The following is a 17,699-nucleotide window of genomic DNA, read 5'->3' as shown; positions in this document are numbered from 1 at the left end:
TTTGTATGGCTGGGATTTTTGTCAATACGTATGTGCTTTTTGCATGCAACTAGGACAATAACTGTAAATACCTATATTTGATCACTGAATCTCACAGTGCTGTAAAATCTGGGATTTGTAGGTGTGACTGTGATCTACAACGAGCACTTTTTATAGCAATTGCTAGCTTTCAAAACCTTGGGAGCAAAAGGTAAGTAGAACAGAACAAGTGGCATATGTTTAATATAAAATGGTATAAGGACCCATAAAGTTTTTATTGCCCTTTTCTTGTAAAACTTACCTGTTGCTCACCTGCTCCTGAGTGATGCTTCCATTCCATGACCAAGCAACAAATGCTTTGCTACATCTTGGCCTGCTTTTGTTGTGTATTTGTAATGTGCTGGAGCAACAGCCTTCTGCTGCAGTGATCCCTTATCCAGCCCCTCATCTCCTCTGTGTAGTATCTTCTCATGTATGGGATCAAACATGTCTTGTCCCGCATAAGCACCAGGAGTGTGATCAGTGTGTGCCTAAACACCTGGTGAATTCCTTCCTTTGAAACTGTAAGACTTATTTTTCTGCATCAGGAGTAGAAAGGAAAGGGTGTGTGTTCTGGTTTGTTTAAACGAATGGCTTAAATATTTAGCTTTAATATGGGGGTGGTTTTGTTGTTTCTAATAATATTGTCTTAGGCGGTGATACAGGAGGATGTCTTTTGGGAAATCTCTCAGCAAGTATCTGAGCACTTTAGTTTGTGGTACACCTATAATGATTCTTCTTTGATTTTTCCCTTCTACCACTCTGTCACCAAAAATTCAGTGGTACAGGAAAGCTTTCCCTTATAGGTTCCCTCTACAGGACCCAAACACTGGCCTCATTCTGTAATCCTGGGTAAGCCACTTAGCCAGTTGTGCTTAGTTTTTCCTTCCTTCATTAACTGTTGCTTCATTGTCTTGCACTGGGGAGGACTGCTAGGAATGCAGTGTAGTCAGTGCATGCACAATGCATTGCAGTGACTAGGGTCATCTAAGGACCAGCTGTGGAAATTTGGCTGCACTCTTCACTTTCCTTTCCTCCTTCTCATCAGGCTGTGGAAAAAACAAAAAAACCCCAACACCCCAAAGTTGTCATGTGCACATGGTGGTCAGGGTCACCTAGATAAGGGCTTGGCTGTTGATAGCATTTTATCCGTGACTTTCCTGTACCTCTTTAACACTGCTTATACCTACAAGAGGAGAAGTTTTTTTATGCAGTAAATTGGAAATTATGACTTTGTAGTGCTACTTTTTCCAGGAAAAGCAGTTTGTGTCTGTTCTTTCTGTTTGTTGAAATTTGCAGTTTCTGTGTTCTAGTTTTTCATTCTTCAGCTTTGAGGCTTTGAAACTATTTGGATGCTTGAGTTTCATGTGTAATAATCAGTCTTCAGATATTGAATCTTAAAGTGCCTGCTGTCACAAGCATCAGGAAGCAAACTGGAGGAGCTGACAGTCTATAGGCATAGGCAGGTGACGTGACTTAGCCACGGCCACGTGGCCAGCTGAGTCAGGATTAAAATTCAAGTATTATGATTTTTCCTAAACAATGCCAAGCCCATGGGAGCCAGCTAACTTTCTGCTACAGCTTTGCAGAGGACAAACCTCAGTTTATGCCTTAGGTAGTTAAAATAGTCATGTAAGACTGGTCTGAGTTCCCTCAGTGTAGCTCACACAGGAGCTGGTGTGAGCTGTCTTTATGACAGGCAATTTCCTGTTCTGTGCTGTGTCTGAGAAGATCTGTGTTTGCTTTCCAGGCTCTGGGAAAGTCGTCTTGCAGGAGCAAGTGAATTTTTGCTTGCTAAGCCCCAGCACATACTAAGGCAGGAGTTACCTGGTATAATCCATAGCTCTGGATCAGGTTTTTCAGCTGTTGGACACTGCCCAAACCTGGACTGTGCAGTATCAGAGCTGACCTTGAGCATAGGCAGCCAAACCTGTGGGGTGGGGGAAGACAGGGCTCAAGAAGAACATTGCTGACCAGGGCAATTGGAGCCCTATCTGGGTCCCTGGCACTCCCATCTTCCCATTATATCTTCCAGATCCTGGGAGAGGAGTTTTTGGTCTCCAACACAGTTCCCAGAGGTGAAGTGCTTGTTTGAAGTTAGGACTCCGTCTCTCATGGGGTTGATGCTGGTTGAACTGTGTACCCAGAAAACTGGAATAGTCCCACGAAGCTTTGTCAGCACCCACTGGCTGCAGCAGGCACCCCATTTCTATCAGCATGTTCATGGCAATAGTGAATGCTTTCAGACAGTTTCAAAGGGAGGCTGGACAAGTGTCTTGGAAGATAAGGAAGGGACTGTGGCTCAGGAACTGCCCCAGGCTGACAGTGGCTATTAGTTGGCAGATGTCTTCAGGGAAGTCTTCTCTTTGCTTGCCCTGCTGTAACTCTTCCTTCACCAAGCCATTCAAAGCCACTGTTGAGGGCAGGATCCTGGGCTAGACCAACTCTGCTGTGACCCATTGCACACCTTTTTATGATGGAAATCAGCAGCTCAAGATGCAGAGATTGTCCTGGCTCCAGGTTAGGTGTGGAAATTGATTATTGCTGGTGCTGACCTTTTCCTGCCAGAAGGGACCTGGAAAAACTAATCCTGACAAGAAGTTTTGGTAGCAACCACTGGCTTTGTCACTGGAGGTGGCTTGACTTCATCTCTCTGGCAGAGCCTGGCAGGTTTGCCTTACCAAAAAAGCATTAGCTGCCTGTACATATCTTCTCTGCCTTTGCCCCTTGTGTTAGGAAAAAAATGGTTCTTCCCAAGCTGATCTTTCTGCATCTAAGCCAGCTCTGCTTGCCTCACTTTCATATACCAGTCCACAGTTCTGGTACTCCAATGACCTCAGTCTCTTTCAAAGTGGTCCTTCTGTGATGCTGTGCATCATGCTGATGAAGCTGCTGCCCCAGTCCTTTGCAGTGATGATCTGTAACTAGGGAAGGTATGACAGCATTTAGACTGAGATCTGCTTTGTGCCCCACCTGCACCATGCAGTGCCCTTACAAACGGGGACAGAGAGGAAGAATTTCTCAGTCACAGCTTCTGGGAGAGAAGTCCATCAGAGCTGCAATGTATTTTGCTTCCTGGGCTCTTTCTTATTTGCTTCATTGTTTCTCTACAAGTGCTGTCTCACCATTGAAAAAGCCACATCTGGCTTGAAGCCACTTGAAGCAGCTTGGACAAGAGACTTCCTGCTCTGACCACTGAATTAATGGGCTTGGTCTTTTACATGAGCGAAATCCTTTCAGACTTTTGTCCATGTCAGGCTCCCATGTCAGCTCTTCCAATTAAGAGGCTTTTAACTCAGCCAGTGTTTGGGAGCTACAGTGCAGCTGGGCTTTTGATAAAATGAGGAAATGCTAGAGGTAGGGATGTAATGGGTTGAATTTCAGCTTCAAAAAAATGTCTCTGAGAGAGAACAGAACATCCTCCTTGCACCATCTTTTGTTTGCTGCAGCAAAGCTGGGGAGACTGTGTGGGCTGCTCTAGACCTGATGAAGCTGATAATAAGAAAGTAAGGTCATCTTTATTTCTGGGATTCTCAGTGTCTCTTAGGCAGATAAGGGATGTTTTAGAAAACTTTGCTTACTTGTGCCTTTTCTTATTCTGGCTATTTTCTACAATCCTGTCACGGCTCTTGCTTTGAAATCCCTTTTGCTTTCTACCCCTGCTGCTGTATAGAACACGGTGCTGCTTGTGCTGAGCCTGTATCTTTGCAAAAGGAATGGGTCTGGAAAAAACCTTCAGGAAGGTGGCCTGTAGAAGCCAATAATTATCATTCACCGGTGTGGATGTTATTCCTCACCATAATCACCTGTAAAATCTAGGAAAAATAAGATATTTGGGTCCTTTTTGTTTTTTCTTTCAAGGCCAGCTTTGCCCCTTTTACTTGCCCATGAAAAGTAAGCTGGTGTTCTTTCTGACTTCTCTACTACTTACACACACAGGTGTGCCATCACAAGCAAGCTGATGTATAGAATCTAACTTTAATCTCCAAATGTTGCTGTGTTGGCTCCACAACACAAAAAATGTTTGCTAGGAAGGTTTGTTTGAGAAAGAGCAAAAGAGAAAGACATGGTCTGCCTCCTTATTTTTTATGCTTTCTCCCTTTCCTTCCTCTGCTGTATTCCCCAAAGCCTGGGTCCAGCTCTGTGTCCATTACTTGCCAGGAATGTTTACTTGACTAGAAACATATAATAATACCCATTTATAGATAGTCTTCTGCAGAGTTTAGTGTCACTTGAGCAGATATTTGTTTGGAACAGACGTGCCCTGGAAAAACACCGATTTGAAAGGAGGAATGAAGCGTTCTGCTTGTTCTGTGAAGCAGAACCACCCGCTGGCTCAGGGACCAGCAGTAATAAACGGAGTCAAAGAGCATGGGGCGTAATTGCGTCTCCTTTTGTGTCAGTCTCGTATCGTTCTCGCATGTGACATTCTTCCTGGCCATCGTGCTCTTTATCCTCCCATTGTACCAAGAGTGCAAACAGAATTAGTTTGTTTGTTATCGTGGCATCTGTGCGTGGCTTTTAATTTCTTGGAGGTTAAAAAAACGCAAGCAACCCAACCCTCAAGCCCTCTTTGTCCAGCACTGTTTTAATCAGCTCTCAGCCTGCTTGCACAGCTCACTTCTGCCCTGTAATGCAGAAAACAGTTCTGCAGCCGGAGAAATCTAAAGCAATCAGTGCAACAGGGCTTCAAAAATGTGGCGGTGTTGCTGAAGAGAAGCTGTCTGGAGAAGGTGTCTGATTCCATGAGATCAGTAAGTCAGAAGGTGGCTTGGTGTAGGGATGCATTGTAGGCATTTTTACAGTCACAGTGCTAAGCTTAAATGGGTGCTCCCCTTCCTTTTTGCTTTAGGTACTTGTAAGTGATGGGAACTATTTTCTTTGGCCTCTGAAATGTCTCCATAGTTTTGTGGTTTCCTTCCTATAAAGGTGAATGTTTCAGATTAAAATTCTGTTTGGCAGCTCATGAGTTCTCAAAACAGAAGCTTGAAGGCAAGAGGTCAGGAGTGCCCAGCTTATTAAATTTTTCCCAGTGTAGGAATCGTCTGACCTTTCTATGTACTGTAATAGCATTAAAAAAAAAAAAAAAAAAAAAAAAAAAGGATCGAGCTACTATTTGGAAAGCGTTAAAAAGAAAATGTCAGAGGTGGAAGGCCTGGCTGGGAGAGGGCTGGCAGTGACATTCTTACATTCTTCTTCTCTTTCTTCTGTCACTTGCACAGATCATCCTCCTATCTGCTCTCATCCTGCTCTGGGTTTTTGCAATTTTAATGCAGGTTTGGTGCTTGAGGGTGTGGTGCAGAAAAGCAACATAAGAAGGAAAAGTACACATTACTGTGAGAGGAACCAAGACCAGAGAGGAGCAGGTCACAGCATTTGAGCCGCATCTTAGCTGATGTGGATCTATCACTGTGCTCCTATGCAGATTTACCTGTGTGCTTTAATGTTCCCTTCCCACCCTCTTGTCTCCACTGAAACCTTCCCTTGGCAACTGACTTTCACCAGCAAAGAACTTGGACTGCACTGTGGGTCTGAGGCAGAGGAGAAGAGATGGCAGCAGAGCTGCCTTGCTGGGTGCAGGGTGGAGGGTTACACATGTGTGGAAGGCTTAGCACACACATGTTGTGTACAGGGTTTACCTACATGTGGTGTGTGCCTCGATGTGGTGTGTCTCTCACACAAACTTCTTTCCCCACTTTGCTCAGTTCATAGAACCATGGAGTATGTTGGGTTGGAGGGGACTTCAAAGGTTATTTTGTCCAGATATGAATGCTGAATGTTGTTCTTTCAACCATCGAGGCATTTAACTATATCATGCGTGGGTTGGAAGTGGAGGGTCATGTTCGACTGGGTTTTCTCTGTTTCCTGCCCCACAGCTCTTGTGTTTGGCCCTGCCCAGGGGAAAAAGAATTTGAGAAGATGGAGAACCAGAGTGGAGTGGTCTTGGGATACGTCTGCTGGGAAGGAAAAGAGGAAGGGGGTGAGGAGGATGGGATGGCTCCTCGTGTTTCTCCTCCCAGCCAAATGAGCAGACTGGAAGATGTGCAGGTGGAGATGCTTGAGAAGGCAAGGGAGCTCTTCCAGCTGTGTGACAAGGATGAGAAGGGTTTTATCACCAAGGTGGACATGCAGGTGAGGGAAAAAAACTTCGTCTGTCCTAGGAGGATCTGTAAAGTTGTGGGCGGCAAAACAGGGGACAATGTGGCACACCTCCACTCTTGACAAGTGTGGGTGTGCAGTGGTCTCTGTCTTATTCAGATTTCTAAGAACCACACTCTGGCACAGACAGCTGCTAGGAACTAAAGCTCCCAGGAGGGCCTAACACCTCCAGGTAATTCCTGGGACAAGTGGAACTGCAAAATTTTTAAGGAATGCATAAAATAAAAGTTATGAACGTTCTTATAAACATCAAGCACACAGTGGATGGGTAATCTGGAGGGGAAAAAAAATATTTGTTCAAACAAAAAAAAAAACCCACCTAAAACAAGCTGCCCAAAAAACCTACACGATGAGCAATCCATCAACCTCTCAAAAAAAAGTTGAGACAACAAAGTTATACAATCACATCTAAAGTCTAATCCAAAATCTCACCTTAGAACTGAACTATAACTTTGCTCTACAATTATGTGTTTTGCTGCTTTCTGTTACAAAAGCACTTGTTAACAAATTCCCTGTAGTCCTTAGTGACTTGTTTTAAAGGTTTATCAGAAGGTTACATGTGGGTTGTTTTTCTCCTGCCCCATCTCTCCCCACATCTGTAAATAACACATGACACATTCATGCCACTTTAAATATTGACTCACTTTGCTTTGGGTTGTGTGATGCTTAATTTTTATAGTTATATTAATAAATTTTTATTAAGTTTTTATCTAAAACTGCATGCTTAATGGACAACTGTGAGGTTTTAGCCTACACCCCTTTGTTATTTGTTTCTTTGGGTGCCCCTCCACACTAGGTGCTCTGGACGTGCATTATGAAGGGGAATTGTTTTGCTCCTTGTCCATGGGAGTAGTGATAACAATCCCAGCAGGCAGAAGGTGACAGAGGAAAGCTAACTCACTGTTATGGACTGAACATTTCCTTTAGGATCTGCAAGAGCTTGGAACTGAATCCAGATACCCACAAGTCTGACCTCCCTCCCTGGCCGAAGAGATGGAGCTGGTACCTGGTGTGCCCGAGCTCTCCTGGGAGCAGCAGTGGTCACAGGAGGCTGGCAGTGCCACCTCTGAGCAGGAACAGATGGAGGCAGGCAGTGAGCTAGAGACAGTGCCTCTGTAGTGGGAGAGGAAGCAGGCTGAGCTTTCGCCAAACAAAATAACCTGAAATTCCCTCTCTGAAGTCCTGACTGAATCATCCAGTAATGGAAAAAAATCAACATATCAATGACTCCAGACAGGTGCTTGTGTCATCACTCAGCTCTACTGGCAGACTGTTGCAGCCTGGGCAGGATGCAGTACTAGAAGGGCACATTGCTGTGGGCCAGAGCTGAGGATGGCAGGGACAGTCACAAGGGAGACTTGAGCTATGCCTCAAGTTTGTTCGTTCTTTTGTCTTTGCAGCGGCTCCAGAGTGAACTCCCCCTAACCCCTGAGCAGCTGGAGACTGTTTTTGACAGCTTGGAACAGAATAATAAAGGATACCTGACACCTGTGGAGTTCAGCATGGGTCTAGGTAAGGACTGCACAGAGGCAGAGGAAGGAAAAAGCTGACCTGTGACAGGATTTTTTTTGTTGATAAGAAACAAAGTGCAGTGGTTCTGCTGAAGCTGCACCAGCTATGTGGGACAATGCCTGGTGCTCATGTGAGCATCATTGGAGAGGGTGGGTGTGTATCCCCCTCCTGGAGGCTTTGTGCTGCCTTCTCCCACAGCTGGTAGAGCTAGGCACAGAACATCTCCTGCTGGAGAGGGTACATGCTGAAAACTGTGCCTGGATATCTGATTGGAAACTTGTTCATCTGCATGGAAATAAGCCTCTTGGCAACTGTCCCCAGCTGGTAGCAGTGCTGTTCAAGGGCATTAGTAGCTGTCTTGATGGTAGGTTAGAACACTGGCAAACAAGCCTTTGTTGCCTTCTTACTGCTTTTCTTTTCCAAACACTAGGAGAATGCTAATCCTTGACCACAGTTCTCACCCAGCAGCACAGGTGCTTATCTGCTTTGTCAGCTCTCAGAAAATTTGCATCTCTCAGAGCCTTCCTTGGACATGCAGAGGTGTTAAGTGGATCAGGTCAAAACAGTGTACATAGGTAGTTTAGACTTTTCAGAAGTGATGGAAGAAGCTCCTGAATTTTGCTGTCCTGATTGCTCAGATTGTGTTTGCTCGTGGCTTTCTCACAACTTGGGAGGGAGGGCTTTTTAATGCTGCAATTGGAATGGTCAGAAACAGCCACTGTGAGAGGAGAAGTTGCAAAGATTTTCTTTAAATAAACCCAGTAACCTGTGTCTTGAGCCAGCCTGTACAGGGATGGTTTTATTCCACTAAGTGCCTGCTGACTACACTTGTTCCTGCCCTGTGCCTCTGTCCTTCTTGTCTGGTTCCACTTGTTTGGCAGAAACAAGAGTCCTGTCAGGAGTGGGGGCTTTCCAGTCCAGCACTATATGGACAGGTGAATGGGCACCATTTGGGCACAATGGCATTCACAGTGCCCTCTGTGTTATGACTTGGTTACTCCCAAATCTTGTTGTATGAGGCATCTTTCCCATGGGCATCATGAGCGCATCTGCCTCAGTGCCATTGCTGGGAGAGGTAGGCAAGTTTTCTCTTTGTGTCAGGTACCACCCTGTGTTGGCAGCCTGGCTCCATAGCACTTGCTCCAGTCTAGGCAAAGCACTTGATTTCTGCATTTCTTTTCTTTATAGTTATTCTTTGTGTCTGGCATCACTGAAATCTTCTTCAGACTTTGCCCCTAACTCAAGAGTTTGGCCTGGCTGAATTTCTTATAGAGTGTGCAGGGGCAAATCGAGGGAAAGCAGTTCAAGCTGCAATCAAATCTGCTTCTTGAGAGGGCTCCTTGCTCCTTTTAGGATATCAAAACTATCTTCAGATCATTCTCTACCTCAATTTTCCCATCTCCATCTCAATTTTCCCATCTGTAAAAGAGAAATAATGAGACATAATGATTCTTTCTCAAAAGCAGACATCAAAAGTGCGTAATCTAAACCATTCTCCTTAATTAACTGTCTGATCATCAGCTTTTAACTAAATAGGGCCTGGATCTCCACATTGCAAGTTTTTTTTTTACCATAGAGTGGGAGAGAAGCAGCTAAATTCTGGATTGATGGAGGCAAGAAGAGGCAAAGTTGAGTCCTTGAGGTATAATAACAATGGATATTTTTCACTTAGAGTAGCTTCATGTTCTCATCTGTGCCCTGTGAACATCCTTGACTCCTGGTCTTGTAGTTGGGATGTCATTTCTGCCTTTTGAATGAAGCAGATGTATTTTGGAAAGAAAGAGTAGCTCCTGCTGGAGGCCTGACCTCTGTATACAAATGAGGGGCTGTGTTTTGCATAGGATTGCTTGGTTTGTTTCTTTGAGAAGGATTTGTTCCCAGCACCCGTATTTGTGACATGCCTTGCATAGCAGGAGGTTCTCGCGGCATTCTCGGCACGGAACAGATCCCGATGGCTGGAAGCCGTCTGGACGTGGGACGGGGCAGGAGGAGGTGCTTTTAGAGGGCGAGTTCCTTCTGCTCCACACGGTCCTAGCAGGAGGCAGTCCTTGTTGCGCGGCGCTGGGCTCGGGACGGCGGTAGCACAATGAGGAGGGAGGGCTGATGGGCCCCTCCTCTCCTGTTTTTAAGCGGAGGAGCTGCAGCATGGTGCAGTTCGGGGCCGGGCGCGCAGTCCGTGCGGCAGTGCCGGGAGCTGCAGGCGGCTTCCCTGCCGTGCTGCGGCCCGGGGCCGTGCGGGGTGGTCCCCGCACTCCGAGGGGAGCGGAGCCCCGGCAGCCTGCGCTGGCTGGCCGCCAGTTTCAGTCCCAGCGCTGCGGAGCGGACACTGACATCACTCGGGACATCGGAACGGAGGCGCTTCACTGACCGGGAGCCGTGTCCTGCACCAGCAGCATGCACGAGGCTTCTCGTGGAGCTCTGTCAGGCTGCCATGTAAAGAGCGGCTCGTTCAATGACATCCAATTTGACTTTGTTTATTCTTCTTCTCTTCACCTTCCACCAGGAAAGTTAATAGGGATTGAATTGTGTCAAGGGGCTGGGAGAATGGATCACTCCAGACACGAGGAGACCTTCGAGTCAGGCTGGTCAGATGACTTGGACCCTGCAGATGATGATGATGAAGAGAAACGATTCTGTTCCATGATGGAGCAGCTTGGAGCAGCCCAGTTGTTTGAAGAGTAAGTAGGGGAGTCATATGGCATTGCATCTACCCTGTTTTGATCTTGCAGTACCAAAACATAAAAGTACCAGAAAAGAACAAAGAGATGAACTGAACTGCTTGCTCTCTGAAGCACTGCTTGGGCTCTCTGCACTGCTGCCTTGGGTTTTCATATGCTTGGTAGCAAATGCAGTGCGGTCTGGGTTGTCTCATCAGGTACCAATTACTTTTAGCTCAGTGCTTTTCACAGTTTCCCAAATTCAAGTTCATAACATGGCTGTAAAATGGAACAGCTGGTGGCATACAAGTCCAGCACAGGCAGCAAATGAAAAGAAGCATGTGAGGGTTAGATGAGGTAAGGAGCATGAGTGTGCTTTCTGTTCCAAAACGGTGTGTGACTGTTCACATATTTTCAGACAACCAGTTCTAAGAGTTTCTGTGAAGGATCTGTGCTCAAGGAGCTGCTTGGGACTGTGCTGATCTTGAAGAGTGTGAAAGGCTAAACTGGGCAAAGGGCTGCTCCTGTGAGCCTTGGAGATTGGTACTAATGCCCTTGCATGTAGCCCCAGTAGAGTCTGCAGGCCCCAGTGTCATTTTTTTAGGCTTTTCAACATGAGGCATTATGCATAACTGGTTCTTACTGATGCACATCTGCAGGGCCTTGAGTGCCCAACTGCATCTGTGGCTGTCCTTCTTTTCAGGCTTTGTCCTCCAGCTGTGTTGCCATTTTGCAAGAAGCAGTCCAGGTTAAGGAAGGAGGTGGACAGGATTGGAGACAGAAGCTGAAAGGGATGGAGTTTGCTGCTTTTAGAGGCACATCTGTCACAAAACAGACTCTTCCTTATTTTCATTGTGATGCAAAGCACCTGCATGTTTTAGTGATAAACAACTTCTGTCTGGAGAAAATTCTGGAAAGCTGTTAGGCTTCAAACAACAGGATGACACTGTGAAAGGCCATATGTTCCCACTGTTGTGGGAAAACAGTCTCTACTGTTTATAACTCTGCTTTGAGAAGCAGAAATCCAAAGTGGAATTTTCTTGTGTTTTATTTTGACCACTTGCTGGCAGTTTTATGTAACGAGTTTCGTAGCTACTGCATGTCACATCTTTGTGCCAAACCAGATGTTGTAAAGCACTAATATCAAACAGAAGCTAATTGGGGTGAGAGCAGGAATCTGAAAAAATTTCACTGCTTTCTCTAGAAAGAAATAGATTAATTTCCTAACAGGACTCAGTATGTTATTTTATTTAAAATACTAAGATCTGATGAAGTGCTATAACTTTTTAAACTTGGGACAGAAAAATAAGGCTGTCATGCGGAACTGGCAGAGGAAATAAAAAACTTTTTGGTTGGTTTGTTTTGCTTGTGTGTTTCCCCAAAGAATACTAAGGGAGACAAATACATAGGCAAAGAAAAAAACTGTTTGGATAGTGACTATAGGTACATTATTCTGTATCTTTCAAGGCAGTTTTTCTGAAGTGTGTCATGAGTAAAAAAAAAAAAAATTAGAAAAGCTCTTCCTAAAAAGAAAGATGAAGTGATGGCTGCAGGCTTACAAGGCACTGGGAATGAAGTTTGGAAGTGCTGTGTTCAATTTGCAATGAATTAAATGTCAAAACAGTGTAATCATTATTGCAGGTTCAGAAGAAGACATATTTGGTTTTCCAGGACCTCCTCCATTGTTATCCTGATGTGACACTTGAGCAAATTTGCATCTTTTTTGTGCCTCGGTTTCCAAACCTGTAAAAAAAATGAGGACTGTAGCAGCCACCAGTACAGTCTAAGAAAAACACCAGTGATGTGTGCTAAACTTCCTATGCTATAACAGTTTGACCATAATACACAGCAAATTTGCTGAATATTCATTTCTCCAAGTCTGATGTAGACACCAAATGTCTTATTAATGAATACTTGGAAAATATATCATTCTCTGCTGAAATGGTGTAAGAGAGATCATCACAGGAAAATGGCAGTCTGTCCTGAGTGCCTATTGGAGCTGGAATAACAGTCCATAAGATGACACAGTAACTCTTGCTTTCCTTCTCTCCTGTATATTTGCTCCAGCCCACATGAGATTCGGGAGCTCTGGGCTCGCCTACGAAAGGAGCGTCCAGAGCTCTTATCGAATTTTGAAGAGTTTCTGTTGCGTGTTTCATCATACATAAAGGAGGTGAATCATGAGAAGGAGTCTATGGAACAAGCATTGAAGAGGTAAGGAAAACATCATGGTCATTTGCTGCCAGGAGCCAGCTGATGCTTGGATCCTGCCTCAGATGCAAGGAGAGACAGGATGCTCCAGTAAAAAAGATATTTCTTGCTATAATAAAATGACTCTATCTTGATCTGTTCCCATGGGTTTTCTCTGCAGCAGTGCTCACCCATAACAATCAGTCTGGTTAAAATCCCACTCAGTGCCACACAGCTATTAGCAGGAATCTGTTTCCACCCTCCTCTTTCCTTTCTGTACTCTTTTTCTCTCCTGACCTGTGTTCACCTGTGTTTTGTAGGAAGGAGTCGGATCATGATCGAGAAGTCAGGTGCCTTTATGAAGAAATGGAGCAACAGATCAAAGCAGAAAGGGAGAGGCTGGTCTGCCAGGTACTTTATCTCTCTCTGCTTGAAGGCAAACTTCCTTTGTTCTGAAGTAGACGTAGTGGCTTGTCTGGCCAAGGAACAGCTCTGTGCTGGGTGTTGTGCACAGCTGTGTGTCTTTATCTCTGCAGGAAGCGCTAAGGCACGACAGGAGTAACCTGCTCCAGAAGGAACTGCACAACAAAGAGCAGGAGCTGGAGAAAATCCTCTACCGCCAGAAGAAGGTAATAGGATCCAAATCCTTTCTAACAAAGCACACCTCCCTTTGCTGTCTTTCTTTTCAGGTGTTTTCTGATGGAAAATGGTGTTCAGCTGCTGAGGGTTTGGCACTAGATAATTTGGCTCTAGCTAGTGAAGTCCTCTCCTGTCTCTGAAGGTGTTGTGATGGTTTGTCAAATAACTGGTTCATTTTCAGCTCTAATGCTGTTCTGTGAATATTATGTTCATACATTTTCTTATCTGCTTTCTGTTCTCTTGGCGCAATCTTCCTATCAATTTTACAATGCTGGCCAGGAAGATGGGGTAAAATTTTGAAAGCTGTGAGTTTGAAGCTTTTTGTGGTGTGTAAGGAAGATGTATATGGACATAAAAGAGACAAATTTCTCTAGCTTTTGTATTCTGGCTACTCCAAAATGACCCAGAGTGAACAGTTCTGTGACACTTGGAGAGGTACATACTATGTACTTGCATTTGGGCACTTGATGACATTCTGATTAATCACTCACACAAAAGATCAAAGCACAAGCTTCCCTTTAGCCTTCCGTCCCTGGCATGGACATTTGTATGGGATGGTCCATTCTAGATGTCTTTTTCCTTGGTGTCTCAAGAACTGAGATGTGACCCCCCACAGAAACAAGTCATGGCAGGTACCTGCAAGATGCTGGAGACTGAGGGTATTCCACTTGGATACCCAGCTGTGATGAAGATGAAACAGCACATCTCTGAAATCATCAGCTCATTGTCCAGCAGCTGGAAAAGCCTGCACAACTGAGGTGTCATCAGGAAGGATATTGAGAATAAGATAGAGGATGTGGTTTTCCTGCTGCCCACATCTTTGATGTGCCTCAGTGTGTGCAGTTCTGATCTCCTCTAACTCCACTGTGTCCTTCTCAAGTATGAAGGTACAGAGTGCTAATATTAAGAAAATGGCAGAATTGCCTTAGGAAGAGAAACGAGGAAAGTCTATATTTTAGGTTTTGGAGAGAAGGAGACTGAGGGAAGATACAGGTGAGCTTTATGAACTCAGAAAAGTAACAGATAAGGTCAGCACAAATCTGTTATTCCCCAAGTCCTGCAACAGCAAAGGTGAGGGACACTCAATGAGACTAGTATGAATTTGATTTAGAAGAACACACTTCTTTATATAAAGATCAGTGCTGGACTTTTGGTGCCAAGAGGCAGGCAATATCAGCAGTTCAAAAATGAATTGGACAAACAAATTGGCTTGTAAGTATTCGTTGAAAGGGAGACTAGTCAGAGATGTGGCCTCTAGTAGCCCTAGTTCAGGGACCATAGATAGCAGGGGTATATGAGGGGAACAGACCATAGTTAGGAGCTCAGGCATGCTCTTCCTAGGTAGCATCTGCTCTTGCTGGGGGTCAGAGCAGAACACTTGGGCTGCATGGACACTTACTCAAGTAGTCAGTTCTGGTGCCCTTAACTGAGGCTTGTACTGAGCTGTGTGGATAATCGGGTCCCTCTTGTGGCCTAAGACCAGTACTGTGATGGTGCTATTCCACAGCATCGTTTCCAAGGACAGACCACATAAACGGGATAGTTGAGCATGAAGGAGGCTTTTTAGGGAGGGGCAGGTGTGCTTTATATAAAGCTGAATTCTTGGCTTATTGAAAGATCTGAAGGCTATAACCAGTGGTTGCTGGTTTTCAGTCTAAACTCCACTGCTCAGCACATGTAGTCTTGCTGAAATATTCCCCAGTGTCCACAGGACTGGAGGACTCCAGGCAAAGCTGGATGTGGCTTGCCCTTCTAGCCTCAGTGGGGAGAGGTGAGGCTTGTGTTTCAAGGAACCTAGGAAATGTCAGATCTGTTCATTCCTGCTCTTGACAGCTGTACATGTGTGCTGGCAGAGAGAAGGGTAGCAAGAAAAAAAGAATTTTATCTTCTGCCATGGTGTGCTGCTTTATTTTTCTTTTGAGAGGGGGAAAAAGTAGGCTGAGAGAAAAGGCAAGCTGAAGGTGTAAATGTGGAGGCTGACTGCCACCTGCTACCCTGGATCAGACCTGATTCCTGGTGTTTCTCTCTAGTTATAAACATGGATTGCATGCTTTTATTTTGGGCTGTAAGTTCTCAGATGGGTACTGGAGTTTCTGTGTAGCAGCAGCTTCAGCAGAGGGCCCTGGTTAGCTGGTGTGGCTGCCTGGATACTGCAGTGTCGCTGTCATCCCTCTTGGAATGTCCTCCTTGTCATCTGAGATGGGCAGCTTTGGCTGCTACATCTGCCTGTCTCTTTCCCAGACTATGCCAGCCATTTGTAAGGAATTCAGTCACTGGCTGAGTACATGGCAGCAGGCTTTGAACTTCCCAAGTCAGGCTTGTTGGTTGTGCTGGGGGCTTGTGCTGCCTAGAGTGCAGCTCTGCCCTGGTGGCATTTAAATTACATCTCTAGCCCAAGATCCTGTCTCTAGCAGGCCACTCAATCAGTTCACTTTCCAGGTATAGTGTGAAATGCCCATAGCACCTCAATATATCCTCCTTTCAGCTGCCATGGGCACAGGAAGCCCCTGAACTAGAGGATGCACTTCAACAACTCTGCTTAATAAGTCCCGACAGACACAGCCCTGCTTCCACCCAAATTTTTCCAGTCCTCCTTTGACCCCCGTTTGCACTCTGAGTCCTACAATGCCTGACAGCATCAGGCTGCTCCTGCTGCCTGAAGCACTTCCTCAGCTGTGCCTAATTGCATTGCTTGGTTCCCCAGTGCTGACATGAGAGAGAATTCCTTCCAGTTCACCTTCTTGATGCCACTGGTGGCTCTGTAAACTTTGGGGTTTTTGGCCTAATTGTTTACATCTGCTTTTTCAGCTTGTTTTTACTGTTGTGACTGTAGCACAAAATACAGCCCTTCCTCTGTGTTTAACCCCTCCTCCTCCTCCTCTCCCACTGCAGCTGGAACATCAGCTACAGTCACTGAACTCGGAGCAGCTGGAGACGCGCGTGCAGAACGAAAGGCTCCGGCACCTGAATGAAAACCTGCTGGAAGAGCTGGAGAAAAGCAAATGGGAGCTAGAGGCAGTGAGGGGGCAATTACAGAAGCTCCAGAAAGAGGCTCAGATTGAGCAAGAGCAGAAGGACAGGTGAGAAAAAAACAGCAAAGAGGAGGTGTTAGGGCAAAGACATGGACAGAGAAGGAAAGGTGGGCAAGCAGATAAAGAATAAGTATCCATAGTTAGGAGCCTTGGCCTCATTAGAAGATTGCCTGTCAGTTTTGAGGAAGAGAAGAAACATCCCAATAGTCTTACGGGCCTAAATAGAGAGTGATATTGCTAACTCTTGCCTATCTTTTGTGGGAAATTAATATGTTCTAGAAAATCAGTACAAAAATACAGATGTTCCTCAGTCTAAAGGAGGGTTCTTTATGTATTTTCCAGGTCACCATCCCCTCTATAATGTTCTCATTAAAGATCCTCTTCTAATCAATTCTGTTCCCATTTCTGAGTCAAATCTAGTAATACCTATATAAAACATTGAGAGGTTTCAGATCCAGATGGCAGTGAGCATCCTTCCCATTTCCAGCAGCTGAGGAAATGGAGAGGATGAGTTGCCTGCTCTCATGTTGGAGGAGAGCTCTGGTACAACCCAACCATCCCAGCTCCCAGAACAGTGCTGCTTCCTCTGAATTCCCCTAAGCATAAGGCACGCCCTTGTCTTTGAGACTACCATGAGTGCCCGAGAGAGAGATTTGTATTTTCTCTCCCATTAATTTATTTCCCCTTATTTTAAAATGCCTTTTGCCCAGGGATGTGTTTAGAGTCTCCAAGAACATGCAGAAAGAGAAACAGAGCCTCCTTCGGCAGCTGGAGCTCCTCAGGTGAGAACTGGTGAAGGCTGGAGGGAAATGCTGAGCTCTTATACCTCCAGGGGGCTGAGGTTTCGGCACTGTGCTCATTTCTCCCATGGAAAGCTACAGGATTTTATTCAAGCAGTGTTTAGACTCTGCTTGTTTTTCTAGGTCCAGACAGAGCTGTGCAATTTGGCCAGCTCTGGCACATTACAGGCTATGTTATTTCACGAGGTAATCCCTCCTCTGGAGGAATTTAGCCTTTCCTGCTGGCTAAGGCAACCATGTAGAGCCCATGACCTTGGCTGGGATACATGGAAATCCCAGCATGTCTGGCTATAAACAACATTTTTATCTCTGTTCCCAAGCTTTCTTTCTGTTCTCACTTTCAAATGTTGGGGTTTACTTAATTTGTGACAAGCATCTCATTATGTCTTTCCTGTGTCTTCCTTTGGGGCAGAGAAATGAACAAGAAGCTTCGAGATGAGCGAGACGCTTTTGAAGCCAAGAAGCTGGTTAGTCTAAGAAAGAAAACCTTAATTCCCAACCGCCCTCCTCTCATCTGCTGCTGTTGCTGTCATCACTCAGGGGCCTGTCACTTCCACGGGGGACAATGACAAGAGCTCTTGGGGCCTGGTGTTGTGCTTAATACAGACTTTGCAGCGCCTCTGTGTCCGTGCTGGAGGCAAGCTCTGCTGTTTGCTGCTGCCAGCTGCCTGGGTTTAACCCAAGGCATGTTG

At 45.4% G+C, this 17,699-nt stretch overlaps 1 protein-coding gene across 7 annotated transcripts in view; it reads left to right on the top strand.

Moving 5' to 3' along the window:
• Window positions 1–17,699, top strand: part of CRACR2B (calcium release activated channel regulator 2B) — a 46,234-nt gene that overhangs the window by 13,260 nt on the left and 15,275 nt on the right. For 3 of the 7 annotated variants that reach the window (XM_072929810.1, XM_072929809.1, XM_072929811.1), the window contains 9 exons: window positions 5,895–6,150; window positions 7,578–7,689; window positions 10,193–10,367; window positions 12,414–12,560; window positions 12,857–12,947; window positions 13,073–13,165; window positions 16,068–16,255; window positions 16,918–16,989; window positions 17,420–17,474. In XM_072929810.1, coding sequence (XP_072785911.1) covers window positions 5,938–6,150; window positions 7,578–7,689; window positions 10,193–10,367; window positions 12,414–12,560; window positions 12,857–12,947; window positions 13,073–13,165; window positions 16,068–16,255; window positions 16,918–16,989; window positions 17,420–17,474 — 1,146 coding nt within the window. In that variant the 5' untranslated portion in view covers window positions 5,895–5,937. Of the gene's footprint in view, window positions 1–18; window positions 6,151–7,577; window positions 7,690–10,192; window positions 10,368–12,413; window positions 12,561–12,856; window positions 12,948–13,072; window positions 13,166–16,067; window positions 16,256–16,917; window positions 16,990–17,419; window positions 17,475–17,699 lie in introns of those variants that run through there. The other 4 variants (XM_072929812.1, XM_072929813.1, XM_072929808.1 and 1 more) reach the window with 4 other exon arrangements.

The sequence above is a fragment of the Taeniopygia guttata genome, chromosome 5 (genome assembly GCF_048771995.1).
Source record: "Taeniopygia guttata chromosome 5, bTaeGut7.mat, whole genome shotgun sequence".
NCBI lineage: Eukaryota > Metazoa > Chordata > Aves > Passeriformes > Estrildidae > Taeniopygia > Taeniopygia guttata.
This window is presented reverse-complemented; position numbering and strand designations above follow the sequence as displayed.